The sequence below is a fragment of the Epinephelus moara genome, chromosome 14, assembly GCF_006386435.1.
Source record: "Epinephelus moara isolate mb chromosome 14, YSFRI_EMoa_1.0, whole genome shotgun sequence".
NCBI classification, from domain to species: Eukaryota; Metazoa; Chordata; class Actinopteri; order Perciformes; family Serranidae; genus Epinephelus; species Epinephelus moara.
In genome coordinates, this window is record NC_065519.1 from 3,629,471 (window position 1) to 3,648,790 (window position 19,320).

At 43.2% G+C, this 19,320-nt stretch overlaps 1 protein-coding gene across 2 annotated transcripts in view; it reads left to right on the forward strand.

Moving 5' to 3' along the window:
* The window catches only part of prkd1 (protein kinase D1), a 57,784-nt gene that overhangs the window by 14,194 nt on the left and 24,270 nt on the right, over window positions 1–19,320 (forward strand). The window contains exons 2-13 of one of the 2 annotated variants that reach the window (XM_050062205.1): window positions 1,783–1,914; window positions 2,056–2,225; window positions 3,363–3,386; window positions 3,783–3,990; window positions 4,181–4,258; window positions 4,436–4,637; window positions 4,731–4,854; window positions 6,097–6,174; window positions 6,331–6,498; window positions 6,792–6,903; window positions 10,469–10,521; window positions 18,937–19,009. In XM_050062205.1, coding sequence (XP_049918162.1) covers window positions 1,783–1,914; window positions 2,056–2,225; window positions 3,363–3,386; window positions 3,783–3,990; window positions 4,181–4,258; window positions 4,436–4,637; window positions 4,731–4,854; window positions 6,097–6,174; window positions 6,331–6,498; window positions 6,792–6,903; window positions 10,469–10,521; window positions 18,937–19,009 — 1,422 coding nt within the window. The remainder of the gene's footprint in view (window positions 1–1,782; window positions 1,915–2,055; window positions 2,226–3,362; window positions 3,387–3,782; window positions 3,991–4,180; window positions 4,259–4,435; window positions 4,638–4,730; window positions 4,855–6,096; window positions 6,175–6,330; window positions 6,499–6,791; window positions 6,904–10,468; window positions 10,522–18,936; window positions 19,010–19,320) is intronic. The other variant, XM_050062206.1, reaches the window with a different exon arrangement.

Consider the following 19,320-nt stretch of genomic DNA (forward strand, 5'->3'; position numbering starts at 1 on the left):
AACAGCTGGAGGATGTTTGAGCTCAGATGGCTGTTATGGCCAGCGGCCCAGTCACCCCGGTTCAGCAGCTGCTCGACTCTGAGAGACGATTTCAAAAAAGAAATCACTTCAGAATAATACGTGTTGCCACTGAGTCACAGAGCGGTTTGTTCGCTCCCCATTAGAGAGAGCAGAATACTGGACTGTTGTTCTGCTGCTAACTTCTGGTTTGGATTGTTTTTAATGCTGAAAAAGTCTTTTATGGAAGATTGATTTCAGTGAATGTTCACACATGAATCTCAAAACAAACATTTTGTTTCTTGGTGAGTCAACATGTGTGAAATGGGCCTTCATTCCTCTGGTGTCTCTGATGGACTGGTTGATCAGAGCGACTAATTAATCAGCTCGTAAAGTGGCTGATATTCCTTTTACAGCTGAAATGTTTTATAGTACTTCAGTTGCATTCAGCAATTGTTTCCGCCCCGGGCTTTGACCCGGAAGTCCAATAGCATTAAATGTGTAAGAGAAGAAGAAGCCGGTAACAACATGGAGAAATCTACATCCACAGCCGTGACTTTTTGGACGGACCAAATGTACAGAGCTGTAAAGTTGTCCACCACGGTACCAGTTAGCTGCTAGCTAACCGTAGCTAACTTGTTTGTCCATTGTTTGGTCTGTGACGTAATAGGTCAACAGGAAAAAGGTCCAATACTAACAAGCTGAAAGGGGGCATATCTCCACCTATCGTAGAGGAGTCGCACATACTGCCTGCCAGCCCAACTCCACTCTCCTGCCTCCACGGCTGCAGCTCATCCCCAGTCAGCCTCTCCAGCTCACTTTACCTTCATGCAAGACTTTACACCATTCTTTACCCGCCTGATCTCCCGTTGCCGACTCTTCCTACCTCTGATCGGCCTTCCTCATCCGGCTTCTGGTAAACACACCAGCCTTCTGTCCCTGACCATGAGTACTGCCTCAGCATGTCTGGTTCCTGTTTTCCTGTGGCTGTGTTGTGTTGTCTTTCGTCAAGTGTGAGAGTTCCCATCTGCTAACCTTGTGTCAGCTGCAGCTCAGAGACTGATGGCGAGATGCCGCATGTGTTCATGTGTGCATTCTCTGTTCACCCACCTGTTGGCTCCTCGATCCCTCACCTGGTCTGTATTTACCTCCTGCTCATCCCCTGTCGCCTGCCTGGTTCTGAATCCTCTGCCTGGCCCTGGTCTTCTTCCTGCTTCTTTGTCATCAGTCGCTCTGCTTCATCCACCTGCTCGTCTGGTTCTCAACCCTCTGCCTCGTCAACCGTGTCCCCTGCCTGCCCCTCTCAGGTACTGTCACCCCCGACAGACTGAACTGTGTTGATCCGTGGGCTCATGCCCCCACTAATGGCCCTGTTTCCGGGTTTGGCCCGGTTCGGCCCGGTTTGGCCCGGTTCGACCCTCAAGCCCAAACCCCAGAGACTGTGTGTGGGCTACCAGCCTAAAGAGCAAACTGTTACCTGTGTTTCTTCATCTGCCCAAGTTCTTCTTTTGCCTGTGTTTAAATAAAGGTCCTTACTAACTGTCACTGAATGGCCTGGTCGAGCTGTAACCATAGCTCAACTTAACTGTGTATGTGAATGTACTTGAATTTATACATTTAAAAACTTTTACTTCAACATTCCTCAACTCCTTTTGGTGCTCACATCTCAACTTAAACTCTCATGGAATACTGGGTTTATTCAGAGTCTCCTGAGGAACGACCTAACAGAAAGAACTGGTTTTCTGGTTGTTGAATTAACTGGTAACATCTTTTGTTTTTCTGCAGCTTCAGCCACAGTGGAGGACTTCCAGATCCGTCCACACTGTCTGTTCGTCCACTCGTACCGAGCTCCGGCCTTCTGCGACCACTGTGGAGAGATGCTGTGGGGACTCGTACGTCAGGGACTCAAATGTGAAGGTACAAACTTACTGATGTTTTCTACTCATGAAGCCCCAATGATAAACTGTTGTTTGTCAGTTTTCACATTTCTGTCCATGTGGGTGTTGGACAAATGAGATTCTGATCAATAAATTTACTGTTGTCTTACTTCCTGTCCAGGCTGTGGTCTGAACTATCACAAGCGTTGTGCCTTTAAGATCCCCAATAACTGCAGCGGAGTGAGGAGGCGTCGCTCGTCTAACGTCTCTCTGACAGGGGGGCTGGTAAACCTGGGCCGCCCCCTCTCTGCTGAGCCCTCCCCGCCCCACTACACCGACGATGCTTTACTGGTCAGTAGATAATATACATCCTAAACATGCAGTGTAACCTCATACAACAGTTCATATGGTATCTACGAAATAGTCGCTCACAAATGACGTAACGCCCTTAATGTAAAGTTACGTAATTAGCATAAGTTTACGGATGTTAGATTTAGGAAAGCAGACAGGGCGAGGACATATCTTAACATGACTCAATGTTAACATGGATCTGAACACCAGTCTTCAAGGGAAAGTTCCATATTTTGTGACTCATCCACCTCCCTAACCTGCCTCCTTCGAGACTGCTTCCTTCTTTACTCCCGTAATGGATTGGTCACATGATCGCAGCCTTAAAAAAATAACTGGGTTATGGACAAATTACTTTGCTCATCATTACTTGGGTTATGTACAAATTTTGGTGCCTTAGTTTTTGTAAAAAAAAAAACGTACGAACAGTTCATGAGAACAGCTTGAAACATGTCACTGTATTTTTTTGGAAGACTAGTCTTGTTGAAAGAACCAAAACCTGACATCTCATCTGCAATGAAATCTGCAAATTGCAGATTTTATTCATGCTACCAAGCTAGCAGGTTCATGTACTTGATGATGCATCAGTTGTCGGTGATGATTAATACATCATGCATGATGCATCTTTTGTTCAAACACAAAAATTCTAGAGTTTTTGGAAGTCTGTGCTTGATAGGATATCAGTTCATAGAGGACCCACATGCAGAACATCAGGTAGGCAGTTGGTTTCAACAAAAAGTGAGCTTTAATGCAGGTGGTGAAATACATCTAAAATCAGACAGGCAAAGAAACTGAAGATCATGGCAGATGTTCTCAAAGTACAAAAGAAGCACCAAAACTAAACTGAACCACGGTGGTATGAGGGACACAGGAATGAACTCAGGGACGCACTGTATTTGACATACTGTGTATTGGGACACACTAAATCTTTCTCTGCCATACTGTATAGCATGGTAGTTTGAGTATTGGAATGCACTGATGGGGAGACTTGCCGAGCAAAACAGGAAATAAACTACAACAAACCCTTGGATCGTGGCACTGTTTCGGTTGTTCAGAGGATGGAAGATACTTTGCATTTAGTTTCTTTCATCAGAACATTCAGACCTCGCTCTAACTATCTTTCTTTCTTTTGTTTTCCAGTCTCCAGTCAGTCCCAGCATGGAGGTAAGTCCCACCAGTTTTGTCCATAATAATACTTTTAATAACAACCTGAAGCAGTGTTTCTCCAAGGAATTAAGATGTACTGTACTTTCATTAAAACTTGAATTGTGTGACACTTTATGTCCAATATCAGTCGATTTGATTATTGTTGTTTTTAGCATAAACTTAGGAAAAAAAGGAAGATTTTCTTTTTTACATCTGAGTCCCTCAGAACAGATGTGAACCTGAAAATTTTACCAATGTTTGTTTACCTGCTGTTTTATCAAGTAACCAACCATTGTCTGAAACATTTTCTTAGCATCCAAAATAAGTCACTCCTAAATGAATCTACTCCTGTGAATCTATATATTTTTGGTCATGACTCCACTCTGGTCTCCTGATCTTTGTCTCTCCTAACAGCAGAAGAACCAGTTAGATTACTTCTGTCGAGAGCGGCGCTCCAGCTCCCAGTCGTATGTCGGCCGTCCCATCGAACTGGACAAGATCCTACTGTCGAAGGTTAAAGTTCCTCACACCTTCCTGATCCACTCGTACACCCGGCCCACCGTCTGCCAGCACTGCAAGAAGCTGCTGAAAGGCCTCTTCAGACAGGGCCTGCAGTGTAAAGGTGAACTGTTTTTTATTAAACTATACAACCTTTTACAGCCTACATCATCACATACAAGCGTGCGCGTGTTGGCAATGGAAGTGGTGTTTACCTGGTGAATGAATGGGTGTTTTGGCCAACACGGTGTCAGATGTGGGACTGTGATCTGCTTTGACATAACGGCTGCTCTTCTTCTTCGTTTCTCCCTCAGATTGTAAATTTAACTGTCACAAACGATGTGCTCCTAAAGTGCCAAACAACTGCCTGGGAGAAGTTTCCAAAAATGGAGGCATGTTTCAGCACACACACACACACACACACACACACACATGCAAACCTTATTATGAACCTGATTTCAATGTTAATACAACATCAAAGTCTTAATGTCCTCACAGTGCGGTATAAAACACTCGGTCCTCACACTGACAGCAAAACAAACAGTTCCAGATGTGTGTTTGTTTCACAGAGCTCTTGAGCCCTGGGGCGGAGTCAGACGTCGTCATGGTGGAGGGTTGCCTTGATGACCATGATGTCGACAGAGGTGGCGGCCTGTTGGATGACATGGACGAGGCGCTGACATCAGAAGGGGGTCTCCTGCTGGAGGCGGGGCCGAGCGACCTCTGCGACCTGCACGACCCCGACCTGGACGAGTCCAACCGGGCCATCAGGTACAGAAACACGCACATACAAACACACACAGACACTCAGAAACACAAACACACACAGATGTGAGATTGATCATTGTCCTGCCCCCCTTACAGCCCGACCACCAGTAACAACATCCCTCTGATGCGAGTCGTTCAATCCGTCAAACACACAAAGAGGAAGAGCAGCAACGTGATGAAGGAGGGCTGGATGGTCCACTACACCAGCAAGGACACTCTGGTACTGCACCTGTCTGTCTCTCTGCCTACCTTTCCATCTGTCGACTTACCCGTTTATCTGACTTGCCTACTCATATAAAAACTAAAGTGATGGTCAAAGTTGTCGCAGTGAAATTCAAGGTGTGCTGATGGATTCACGTCATCAACTCAAAAGTTGCCGGCAGTCGGCCCAGTGAATGAAGTTATTTTTTCTCAGACTCCAGCTGCTGTGAGAGGCAGCAAAACATCCTTTACTTTTATAGTCTGACCCCCAGCATGCACCGGGGCAGGTTGCAGCTGAGCGTGTTGCGGTCAGGATGAGTCAGCACTTCCAAATCTGAGGTCATGGCTCTCTGGTGAAACACAGTGGATTGCCTCCTCTGGGTTGGGAGAGAGTTACTGCCTCAAGCAAGGGAGTTCAAGTATCTGGGGGTCTTGTTCATGATTGACAATAAAATGGAGCATGAGATGGATCTACAGTTTGGTGCGGCAAGGCAAAGCTTTCAATTCACTGGTCCATCTACATCCCAACCCTCACCTGTGGTCATGAGCTCTGGGTAGTGACCGAAAGAATGAGGTCAAAATGGCTGAAATGAGTTTCCTCTGTAGGGTGTCTGGGCTCAGCCTTAGAGATAGGGGGAGGAGCTCAGACATCCAGAGGGAGCTCGGAGTAGAGCTGCTCCTTAAAGGGGTCAGTTGAGGTGATTCAGGCATCTGATCAGGATCCTCCTGGGCGCCTCCTGTTGGAGGTGTTCTGGGCAAGTCCCACTGGTAGGAGGCCCCGGGACAGACCCAGAACATGCTAGAGGGATTATATATCTCGTCTGGCCTGGGAACACCTCGGGGTCCTCCAGGAGGAGCTTGAAAACGCTGCTGGGGAGAGGGACGTCTGGAGTACTGCTCAGCCTGCTGCCCCCGCAACCTGGCCTGGGATAAGCAGTTGAAAATGGATGGATAGAAGATGAATAATTAGCAACAGTCATAGACAGAAAAGTGATGCGAACATTTTTGCACACCTCTCTCCAGAATTGAGACACACTTTAATCGGAAAGTTTTTCCAACAAAGGTTTTCAGTCAGAGGAGGTGTCGCTGCCCTGTGTCTTTCAGCTGTGCGGAAGTTGAAAGAAGTTGAATGTGATTCTATTGAGTTTCTCTGTCTTCACTTTCCTCTGGACATTTGTCTTTCTGTTTTTTAATCTCACTCCTTTCATCTCTCTTCACCTGCTGTCTCATCTAACATTTCCTCTCCGCCTCTGTGTTTCAGAGGAAGAGACATTACTGGCGGCTGGACAGTAAATGCATTACGCTGTTTCAGAACGACACCGGAAGTAAATACTACAAGGTAAGATGAGCTCTGACACCGCCTGCTTCATCACGGACCTCTTATTCCAGTGTGTTTGGAGTTTTTACTCATCATCATATCAGCACTCTGAGCAGCAGGTTTTGTAAAGAGTTAAATGACTTGTTTCTTCATCCTCTGTCCATCGTCTGTGTGCAGGAGATCCCTCTGTCAGAGATCTTATCTCTGGAACCAGCTCAGACCCTCTCTCTGCTTCCTGATGGAGCCAATCCTCACTGCTTCGAGATCGCCACAGCGTCACTGGTTTACTACGTCGGAGAGCACCTGCAGAGAGCTGAATCATCTGTGACCGGCAGCAGCATCCTGGTGAATAATGTGGTGTTTATGTCATGTAGTAAAGCTACAACAGCTCATTCTACTTCTGACGACTGTCCATGTCCAGTGTTGGTAGAAGTACCTTATTACAAGTAGAAGTCAGTAAAGGTACAGACGTATTATAATCAGAATGTATTTAATGAGGTATCCAAAGTCAGTGGCTGCCCTAGCAAATATGGTGCCATAGACGAGGCTCCCCCACCTTCAAAAAATAAATATAAATGTTAATATTACATATATATCACAGATAAATACGGATGACTTGTTTTACTGACTGGTTTCAGGTCAGCGGCGTGGGGCAGGATGTGGCTCGGATGTGGGAGATGGCTATCCAGCACGCTCTGATGCCGGCCGTCTCTACAGGAATTTCCCACAGCTCCCATCGCAGCGGACACAGTAAGACAACATCACAGCTCGCATACAGTCTAAAACCTATAAACGTTTGTATTATTAGTAGTGTTTGTCTTTAAATCTGGTTCTTTGTGTGGTTATCTTGTTTTTAAAAGGTTTTGTCCTGCCATTTTTGAGATAAGAGCTCAGTGACACCCATTGATCATAGAAGTTCACATCCACTACACTTACTTTTAGGTTAAATTGCATCAAATTTAAATTTTGGTAAACTCTGACACTTGACTTTGTATCATCGGCCGATAGGAAACTGCCTTAACCTGACCTGCTTTGTTGATCTCAGTAACTGTTAAATGTGTGCAATGGCTAATTAGAGTTTCATGGTGTTATATAACGTTAGTGTAAAAAATCATGAATCAATCCCTCTTTCTCCTCCGTGCTCACTCACTCACTGAATAGACTGCATATATGGGAGCATGTGGCAACCTAGACCTTGCGGGTGGGCGGTTATTGTGCAATCCTGCCGACACCACTAAACAGGTCCATTATGTTTACAGTGGACATTTGTCGTTACCTAACTGAAAAGGTAAAACCTTTTGCTTATGCTGTATTTGGCTAAACGTTCAATTACCTTTATATCGTACACTAAGCGCTTCATTCTGCCTTCTCACAATGAGAATGACTTGCTTATTCTGAAAACAGCCTAACTGAGCCTAAAAGTTTCTCTACTGTGTAGGTAATAACATCTCCTACATAGATCTCTCCCTCACTTACTGTGTGCTTACTAAGTGTAAGGGAGACAATACCAACTTTTTTAACGGTTTAACATTGCCTGCATAAAGAAGAAAACAATTCATCTTTCCTCTCAGGGCGTCTGTACATTTAGTTTAAAATGAAAATCCCTAAGGAGTGCCACAGGGCTCGATTCTGGAAGTACTACTTTTCAGTCTTTGCATGGTACAAAGACAACATTGATGTTAATCGCTATGCAGACAACACCCAGCTCTATATAGCTGTTAATCCATACGACCTGAGCCGTCTTTACTGCTTTGAAAACTGCATCAGCATTTTGGAAATGTTTGTGTAGCTGTATCTTTTCTACCATAGAGTTTGAAAGGTAAAGTGTGCAAGATTTAGGGGGATTTGGTGGCATCTAGTGAATTGCAGATTGCATCCAGCTAAAACTTTTCTCAGCCAGAATTCTTTTGGTGTTCATTGTTAGTTTTTGTTGGGAGCTGAATTATTTACAGAGGTCTCTTCCTCTAAATCGAAGAAAGGTGAATGACTTGCAACACTGCAGGACTCTTTGCAGAAAAAAATATAATTTTATTGCACCATGACGTACGTTTCGAGCTGTGTGCTCTTCGTCAGACAAACAAATACTGTGAGAGGCCATCTTAAATATAGCTGATCACATGTTGCAATTACGGTCACATGACAAGCAGCTGCAGTGATTACATGACACAGATCTGATGTGTTGATTACCTTAAATGAAAAGAGCAATACATCCAGACACACACAAAGGTGTCCACAGGTCAGAGAGTCTGGAGTCAAGTCTGAAGTCACCTAAGTCATGTATAAACATATATAAGTGTAAAATATGTCATAACACCCATCCGAAAGCGAGCACAGTACATGATATATCCACACATCTGAAATGTGATTCAAAACATGGGCTCAAGCCAAAAATACAATATACAACAATAATCATAACAATATACAAAAATATAAAGATCTAAATAGAGGGCATACTCAGAGAAGCCGTCATAAACGGTGGGATTTTTTTTTCTCTTCCTCTAAATCCACATTTTCTGGGCGGGAAAAGGCAGCTAGTCCAACACATGCTAATGTGTTATCACCGTTTTTCCCCAATAACAAGATCCAGATGAACTCGAGGCGACAAATTAGTGTAACTCTGACGCCGCTCATTGCAGTTGGGCTTCTTAAAGAGTTGGCTGATGTGAAAACACAAAAATGCAAAAATGCGAAACCCGAATGGCCCTATCAAGATCCAGTGTTTGGTTTGTCTGTTCTGGGCAACTGTGGAAACATGACGGCGCAACATGGCAATCTCCATAAACAAAGACCTCCTCCCTGTGTAGATATAAATCACTCATTTTAAGGTAACAAAAACACAATGATTCTTATTTTCAGGTGATTATACACTAAAGAAAACATACTAATTATGTTACTTTCCATTTCTGCCAATTTATCCCCCTAAAGCCGACACACTGGACCTGTAAGCATTTCTATTTCTCTTTAGCCAGTTAAAAGTCATACAGCCAAACACATAACTTCATCTTAGATTCTTCTAAAGATCCCAAAGTTTTAAATCAAATCTAGTTATTGACATACATTTAATCTTAGACTGTAAAACCAATAGTTAAATTCTTAGATGCCAAGCTCCAAAAGAAACATAACAAATACAATGAAAATGAATCCAACAAATAGACGAAATAAGGTTAAAAAAAAATATAAAATGAACTAAAAATGAACAATAAGACTATATATATAATCAGTATGACATTTAAACCAGTACATAATAATCTATAAATATTGGAGTGAGGATGATCAAAATTATCCATGATGAATTATGTATGAGTCTGTAGTCACTGGTTCAGGACCAATACAGCCTGAGGGAAGAACCTCCTCCACATCCTCTCTGTTTTTATTATACAAAACATGTATTGGATTTTTTTTTTTGGCTTGGGAATGTGTATAAAATAAAAGACAAAGACATCTAAAATGTGAACATCCAATCATCAAAATCATGGAGTCTTTGATTTGAATGTTTTACTCTGTAGAAATATAAAGCTGCAGTAGAGAGCTGGAACATCATGACGCATAATAAACACATCATTATATTGTCAGACATCATGGAATAACACACGTTTTTGGTATTTAAGGGACATAAAAGACGAATACTTGATGTTCAGAGGTTAAAGTCACCGTTCTGTCTTTAATATGAACACAGGACATGCCTTTCTTTCGCGCCAGCCTTCAGTACAGCAGAGAATCTCTCTGAGAATAAAATTGGATGAATGTAAATGTCATTCTCGCGTTATTATCCCGCCTGTGAAAGGACACATTTCCAGCTCAGGTATTAATGTTCACGTTGAGGCTGAATTCTCCTGCAGACTCTCAGATCCCTCAGGGCCGTCGACACCCACACAAAACCCATCAGAGATATTTCAGACCTCCTCTGACGTCAAAGTGATCATGACTAACGCTTCACTGTTGGTCTCGGTGCCTTCTCTGACTCCGTGTGTTCACCTGTGGGGAAGAGTTCACCAAAATAATACTGTGTGTTAACCGCCAAAAGGCTGCAGGCGTCAGATTCATAACGTTTATTATCAATACACAGAGTTCACACACTGCTTTTATACTTTAACAGAAGCTTCTGGTAACAAAATGTGCACCTAGAACTGTTTTTAACGATAATGTTTAATTAGTTTTCACTATTGTTTTAAATCCAAAATAAGATACTCATCATTTGGAGTTAAATTCTGAACATCAGTGATTACCTGTGTTTTTAATCCTTCCTCTAAAGATGATTCACTCTGGTCGTTTGCCTGCAGTTTTGACTCTGATCATGTTTGTGTCTCATCAACAGAGGAAATCTCCGTCAGTATTTCTGTCTCCAACTGCCAGATCCAGGAGAACGTGGTAAGAAAACACACACAAACACAAACACACACAGGTGTAGTGGTGTGTATACGCAGGTATACGGTGTATACACATCTCTGGGCACGAGGATTTGACACATACGTACCTAAGATTAGCTGCTGATGCGTATCACACATGTCAGGCATAGGATGTACATCCCTGTAACCTGCAGTGGTGGAAGACGCACCAGTACCATAGTATAAAAATACTCCACTACAAGTAAAAATCCTGCATTCAAAATTCCACTTACAAAAATACAGAAGTATCGGCAAGAAAATGAACTGTATCACAAGCACTCCTAATGCTCCTATTTCAAAAGAGCATGAGATGCATGACATGGCCTCATGTAGCAACATTGTCTTAAAGTTCTTTTATATTTTCAAATTGTCTAATTTAATTCTAATTTTCTGATAAGAGATAAAATAAGAAAACTCCAGATGCACCAAACATTCTCAATCATCCCTCCCACTCTGACCCACGTGTGCTGAATTATAAGTCCCACTTGATCATAAAGGCCAAAACACACCGGTAGCGAACGGCCTGCATCCAGAATTATTATTTTTAATGTACAGCCCCAACATTACTTGCATTGTTCCCCCACGCGCTCTCTGCATGTACAAACCAGCTCCCATAGCAGTTCTTGTTTTCTGCTCCTGTGGCAGCTCGACTCCTCTCCTCACCAAGGATGTTTAAAGAGAACTCTGTAGCTGTTGCTGTGTCTTGTGGGTGACAAAGACTTCATGAGCAGAGACTCATTGTTGAGGTCGAGAAATATCCCGAGCTAAATGACCCCGTCATTATAAAGGCAATGACCAAAAAGATTTTGCCTGGCGAGTCATGGCTCTGGAGAGCTGCTCTAATTAGCGACTGTTCACACATGAGTTTAAGCTAATGCAAAGATGGAGGAGGTACAGATCTTTCAGTAAGGGTCGTAATAAGTTTGTGTGATCGTCTGTCGACAGCCTGCAGTGGAACATGTCCGGTGTGTGCTAGGGATGGCACTTGACACGTGTCATGCCACCACGCGGCGGCGGTGCTGGTGTGTTTTCAGCCTCAGTCACCTATTAGCATATGTAATGCCCACTAAACAACATTTAAGGGCAGGTGTTGTGCTGTGTGCAAAGACTCTAGCACGTGAACCAGGATTGGAGAGATGCCACCAAGTAACAGCTTTAAGAAGAATTTCAGCAGTAGTGTATGCAGCTCAGGAAGTGCCATGAAGAGATGTTTTCACACTTGGCCCTTTTCAGCCCTGTAAGCGGACTCAGAGCGGTGACTTAGAATTTTTTGCACATATGTGAACACTCCAAGAGAACTCAGACCCCATTGAAGCAAACCGAACTCAGACCACCTCCTGATATTGCTTCAAGTCTGCGGTGCGGTTCGCTTAACCTGTGCACTGTGAACACATCTCACTCCAGGTTCATGTTTCTCTTTGCTGTTGTATGTAGCCTATTAGATCACATTGCTTTGGGATGCTTGAAAAAACAGGCAAGACCACATCAGCCTGTAACGCTTGCAAGGACGCAGGACGAGGACTGGTTTGGTCCACGGAAGAACATATGAGTAAGGTTACACTGGCAGACAGACAAGAGGAGAGAGCAGCATGATTGCAAACTATCCTACTAGGGATGTCCCGATCCAATATTTGGATCGGTATCGGCCGCCGATATTAGCAAAAAACGTGCATCTGCATCGGATCAGACTGCATGGAAAAATGCCGATCCAGAACTCTGATCCAGTTTTTCATAGAGTCCAATCCAAGTTTTCCGGCCAGCCCAGGTCACACATCGCGGACAGCGCAGTGGGTGGTGTTGGCGCAGCAGGCTCCTCCGTCGGCGCCTCTCCCTCCGTCGCTGCGTCCCTCTCTGGCCCGGCTTGTGCGCGAGCCATCTCCGCCCGAACGGGATTCGCCGTGATATACAACATTATTGATAGTATTAATTAATTATTAATGATATTGGAATTATCAAATTTAGGTTCGAACTTATAAAAAAATATATATATTCGAATATATTTCTAACTTCGATTTTTTTTTTTTGACAGCCCTAACACACATATTTACTGCTGGTCTATTCGCACAGGATTAGTATTACCTGAGGTAATTGTCTGGGACCCTTTTACAGAAGGTAAAAGTTGCAGTAATCTTTACTGACATCGTGCGGTAATGATTACTGACATGGCACATTCGGACGGGACTAAAATCTCTGGTAATTATTACTTTACCCCACGTACCTATGTAAAACTAATCCCGTCCGAAAAGGGCTTAAGTTTGTTTTTTACCAGTCAGTCATGTAATAACTTATAAATGTAATATATAAAATTAAGATCAGGGTATCTGCAGGTTTCAGTAAGTTAAATTTAAGACTTTTTAAGACCTTTTTAATGCCACCTTGAATGGAATTTAAGACCGAAAAAACTATAAATATAAGCGATGGTTGGGGGATCCCGCTGTACTATAACCAGTGCTTAATTTGTAAAATTAGAAGTGGTGGAACACTTTGGGCCTCTGAGAGAGCAGTGTTAATGGGTGAACACTTTTTTAAGCGGCACCAGAGCCGCTTCACTGCGCAACTCCGAATGGAATGGTTGTGACATCTAGTGTTGTCACGGTACCAAAATTGGGACCCACAGTACGATACCAGTGAAAGTATCACGGTTCTGAGTAGGATCACAATACCACAGTGAAAATGAGGCAGATGTGCCTTTTGTCATTTATAAAAAGATAAATCACTTTTCTATAATACATCACTGATATTTCAATGGAATAAATTACTTATTGCCTTATTCATACTTCAAAAACAGCATCAATAAGTGATTAACATAGGGGGGATCAAAATAAAATAAATAAATAAAATAAAAATCAACCAGCCACCCTCCTCCCCTGACAAGTAAAGAACAGAACCTAAATTGCGGTGAGGTTTGTGGACCGTTACCTGCCACAAAGAGAGAAATGTGAACGGCAGTCATGATGCCAACAAAAGAGGAAATTAGGCTACTGGACCTGGGGTTGGACTTCTCTGTCGCCGCCGGTAAGCCGTTATTTTGCGCCGCAGAGCCGCCGTAGGCTATTTGACCACCATATTCCTGTCTGTGACCCCCGTTCAACCCACAACCTGCATGATTTGCCTTTCGTTTCTGCTGCTGGTTGAAATCTGGGGAACTGCCCATTGGTCCGACATCCTATTGTTCCGACCATATTAAACCCATTGTTCCGAAGTCCGTTCCGAAATCATCATGATGCCCTGTGGTTAAGGTCTGTTTAGGTTTAGGCACAAAAACCACTTGGTTAGGGTCAGGAAAAGATCATGGTGTGGGTTAAAATGAAAAAGAAAATGACAAACACATAAGCCGTGAGCCTGCTCCGCCTCAAGCCAGTCCCGGCGCACCATACGCCCGCCGCGAGCCGTTCAGCACCGCGGACAGTCGAACTAATGGGATGTCGAACCAATGGGCTGTCGAACCAATGACATGGACCCGAAATCTGTACTCACACAGCGTGCTGAATGATTTATTTTGCTGGCACAAAACTATTTTTAGTCGCAAATGCGAGTAAAATGCTCGCACGTAGAGCTCTGTGGAAAAAAATCACTGCCGACAAGTAAAAAGTCATAAATAATAACTTTCACTGCTCAAAGATACTCACGTCTGGAAAACAAACCACTACAGCAGCCTATTGAGTGCCAGGTGGCCAGCGGCGCCGTTATTGGACGGCGCATGGATACTCAAAGAAAAGTGCCGCGAGAATAAAAAAAAGAAAAGAAATAAAGTCAGATTAAATATTCCTTCCGCAACAATTTTAAGACCTTTGAGTAATGAATTTAAGACCAATCTGAGACATTTCTAATGAATTTAAGACATTTTCAGGTCTTACTTTTAGATACATGAATTTAAGACTTTTTAAGACTTTTTAAGGATCCTCGGATACCCTGATGATTTATGACATTACAGCACAAATCGGAGCTAGTAGCGACCCAGCTCGCTAACATTAGCTTGTGTTTCTAGAGAAGATAATTTTCCAATTTATTTTTATCTCTTTGTTAAGTTAAACACGTACAGCAGGTTTTAATGGAGTTGCCTTCTTTCCTCTCGTCCATCTCTGTCCGTCCCATATAGTCAATCCCTTCCTTTGGCGCAGTGCATGATGGGATATATTGCTTGGTTAGTGACCTTCAGTTGTACACTACTTTTCACTGTGCATTGTGTGATACTTTGAGTCCACTATATAGACTATAATAATTCCTACTATACATTTGGACAGCACTACAAAATGGTGAATTCACTATATAGTGAATAGTGAGTGATTTCGGACACAGTCATAGACTGTAGCGACACCTCGCAGACAGCTTGTCGCTCAACCCGCCCGCCCTTAAATAGGCATAACTTTGGGCTTTAATCATATGTAAATATAAAAAATTTATCTCCACACTTTGAATGTTGAAATAAGTTGTAGAGACCAAAACTGTTTTAAGTGCTTGGCATTTTAACATGGAGCTGTATGGGGATTGACTTGGTTTTGGAGTCAGCCCCAAGTGGCCGTTCAGGGAACTGCAGTTTTCGGCACTTCTGCATTGGCTTCATTTCTCAAGCCCGGAGGTTGCCTCTTGAAGGTGACGTGATTGCTAGTGTTTGCGTCTGCCTCCACAGCAGTAGGGGAGGTGTGCAAAATGCAGCAAAGACAGGTGGTCATCATTTGTGTGCTGCATCGTAGTGGACCGCCATGTGCACGAGACGCATTGAGGGGCGCAGCGAGTTCTTCTGAACCTGTTGGAAAGGAAGAGACGAAGGAGAACTTGAGCAAGGAAACATTTCAGCCCTTATCTTGTAATAAATGTTGTAATATTTAAAAAATAATTTATAACATACAAATTGTGTGCGTTCATGTGGGGTCAGGCCTGATTTTCTGGGCCTGATCACAGCTCCAGTGTGAAAAGGACTTTTGCCTTCCCTGACCACAAACTGCATCCTGTTCATCTCCTCCATCTGATCCTCTCCTGCTTTCTCTCCCTCCTCATTCATTTGCATTTGAAGACCCGGAGAGCGTGTCACAGAGCTTCCCCGAGCAGGTCAGGGTGCATCAGGGCGCTCCCGTACGTTCACATCATACAGATTTACACCAAACTCTATTCATGCAAATGTAACGGCAGAGAACATCCAGTCCCATTTCCATGCAGTGCGTGCACCTTCGCCGTCTCCAAGGTGAGCACGTCTTCAAGCACCTCAAATGGAGATTACTGTGATTACTCACTCAGCCAAACGGTTTCCATGGCGACGGATGGTAATTAGGCAGCGAGGCTCGGGGAAGGGGGAGGAGGTTTATAATATTGTATTTCTGTCCTCTTTGCCTGAGGTGTGATATTAGGCTGTCAGCTAACGGGGGAGAAAAGGGAGACGTGATTGCAGACAAGGAGAAAATATTTAGCAGTTTTGGTGTCAAAGCTGTGGCAGATCACTGACGCTGTGTAGTTACACTCAGTGGGCTCTCCTGTACAAAAAGCTTTTCTGAGAACTCCTCCACCAGGTGATGAATTGATGCTATTCACTTTTTTGTTGAACCCACTTTGTGTCACACGGCCTCGCCTCCCTCCACTTCAGTTAGAGCCGCTTTCCATCAAAGGAACTCCACAGCTTTCACAACTTTTAACAGCTCGGGGCTTTAGGTGCATTTCCAGGGCTGGAAAGTAACTGAGTACATTTACTCAAGTACTGTATCTGGTACTGTTTACAGGTGATTGTACTTTACTCGTATGCCACTTTTTTGACTTTTTGATTTATCTTGACCCTCCCTGGAGCTACAAATACTTTCCACTGACCCTCCCTGATTTACTGAGGAACATGCATAACTTTCCCTCCAACATAAAAATGCAGCATAGCAACTTAAGAATATTGATATTGTGATATTTTTGATCATGCATTTTGATCACTACATTAAATCAATGACCCAAACTTGTTCTATTCAGCTAAGAAATACTGCAAAGCTCAGGTCTCTTGTGTCTCGACCTGAAGATGATTATCCACGCTTTTGTGTCGCCCCGTCTAGACTACTGTAATTCTCTTTGTCTCGTCTCAACAAATCTTCTCTGAATCATCTTCAAATAATCCAGAATGCCGCTGCTCGGCTGTTAACCAGGTCCAACGGGTCAACCCACATCACTCCCATTTTAGTTTCTTCACACTGGCTTCCCATCAGGTTCAGGATTCATTTTAAGGCACTCGTTCTAACGTAAAGAGCCCTCCATGGTCAGGCACCTGAATACATGTTTTATCATCAGTTGGTCTCTTTGGTCTTCTGACTCGGACCTACTGGCTGTCCACCGCTACAGACTGAAAACAAAAGGTGATCGTGCCTTTGTAGTCGTTAGAGATGCACCGATCCAGCTTTTTCAGTTTCAATCCTGATCCCAATGCTGCGGCTTTGAGTATCAGCCAATACCCGATACAGAACCGATACCATGGTTGAGCTGAGAAGCTATATACCTTTACATGTAGAACAGAAAAGATTAGAGGCATCAGGCACTGATGACTACACAGTTCTTTCCTAAGATAAAATGAAACAAGATGAAACAGATTAATGCAATGATGAACAACATTTAACAAAATAAACAATTGTGCAACAGCAGTTGAAATAGTGTGAAATACCTCCACACAGCAGATTCTCTCCTTCGCTCCATGACGTATGACGTAGCTCGCGTCGCAATAGATTTAAAGGGAAAGGATCGTCACAGGTATAGGTTGCATTTTCCGTAGGCAGACCCCAGAGATCTTGTCTCCGGAAGAAGAGCGGAAGAATCAATCACGTTTGAGCCGGCTGCAGTTGTTGCCAGGTTAAACGCTCCGTGCGGTGAACTAACGAGGCGGAACATAATTGGCGTCACTGCGAACTCTGAATCCATCGCAATGGTTCAGCATATTTACTTATATATAAACAGAAGTCGGAAACGGAAATCCGCCTCCTCCGCCTAAATCAAACCGGAATGGAAAACATGCCGGAAGTCAGACACCGAATACAGCCGATGGGTTCAGAGAATGCTTTTTCCGATACCCGATCCATCTATTTTGATGATATCGGGGCCGACATTCGATCCAGATATCGGATCGGTGAATCCCTAGTAGTCATGGCTCTTGCTATGGAACTCTTCCATCAGGTTTACGTTCGGGAGTCTCTTTAGAAACCTTTAAAAGTCACCTTAAGACCCATCTTTTCACAGTGGCCTTTGTCCCACCCTAAATTGTCTAGTGCTTGTTCTTTAGTTTGATTCTTTTGGGGTCTTTGAAAGGTGAAAGGTGCTAGATAGAATACATTTATTACTTGTTATTGCGTGAGTGTAGCATAGACTGTAAAGCTTAGTGATTCGGGGTGTTGCATGAATCAGATGCAGGACTTTTGCTTGTAACTGAGTATTCCCACACTGTGGTAACATTACTTCTACTTAAGTAAATGATCTTCTTCCACCTCTGGTCACGTCAACCCTGAGAAGAACTGCAAATACATGAAGTTCTGTGTCTCAAAATGGTGTCGAACACATTAAACTGTTTCCTTGTTTTGCACAGACAAAACAATTGTCCTATAATCTTGTTTAATTGTCTAAATCGTGCCCCCGATGTGTTTCGACATGTTCAGTTCCTCTGGTGTCACTTTTGAGTGTTGCACAGCTGATTACTGCTCCAACTGAATGAAAGCAGGGCTGTAGCCTCCTCGATTGTCGGTTGTCCATGAGAGGTGGGAATCACCAGAGGCCCCAGGATACAATATTATCACGATACTTGACGCAAAATACAATATTCTTGTCATTTTAAGTGTTTTGGGATATGCTGAAATTATGAATAATGAGTCATGTCCCCAAAACAAAACTTGGTCAACATCAGTTTTATCTAATTAGAAAAGAACATTTTTAGTCTGTTTATCTTACTGCATTTTTGCAAATTGTATCTATTAGACGGAAAAATATATATTTTTTAATCTAGCAGGCTACCTGAAGTTTAATTTGTATTTGTAATATTAATTTATATAATAAATAATGTATCTATACAATACTGCCAAGCTAAAAATATCGCAATACCATGCTGTACCAATATTCTCCCCCATCTGTACCATCCATGTTTGATGTGTGGAGTTTGGGATCTAAGGTTTCGGACCTCTCTTCCTCCCAGCGTGTTTCCCAAAGCGTGCATCCATTGATGCTCAGGTCAGGGTCTCTTGCATCTCTGTATCTGCGGTGCACCGGGCCTCTGGCCTCTCCTGAACAGGAAGCTCAGAGCTTTGACCTCAGAGCGGTTCAGCAGCGTTGCAACTCTGAGAGTGGTGCAATGTGATCTTAGTAATTACCCTCATATAAAGGCATTTATTTCACTCTTTACTCAAACAATGTTGAATGATTGATGTGACTATATGCTCAGAGCTGTTCTGTTTTTCAGGATATCAACTCTGTGTATCAGATCTTCCCAGACGAGGTTCTTGGCTCTGGACAGTTTGGCATCGTCTATGGAGGTGAAAGAACATTTAGACCTGCAGTCACTGATTGGTTCTGTCACTTAAAGGGAAATTTCGGTTTATTTCAACCTGTCTATCAACCTGTGTCTATCGTCCTAAATTTGTTTCAAGTGACTAGTGACATAAAAATAATAGTTAGCATGTTAGCCGTTAGCCTAGATACAGCCGGGGCGCATAGTAGCGTCAGACCTGTTAAAACGTAAGTGAACGGGCAACCTTCAAGTGCAAAGTTAGTCCACTAAACAAGCTTTTTTTCCACAAAGACCGCCTCATATCGTTAGGATAAATGTCAGAGAACATATAGAAAA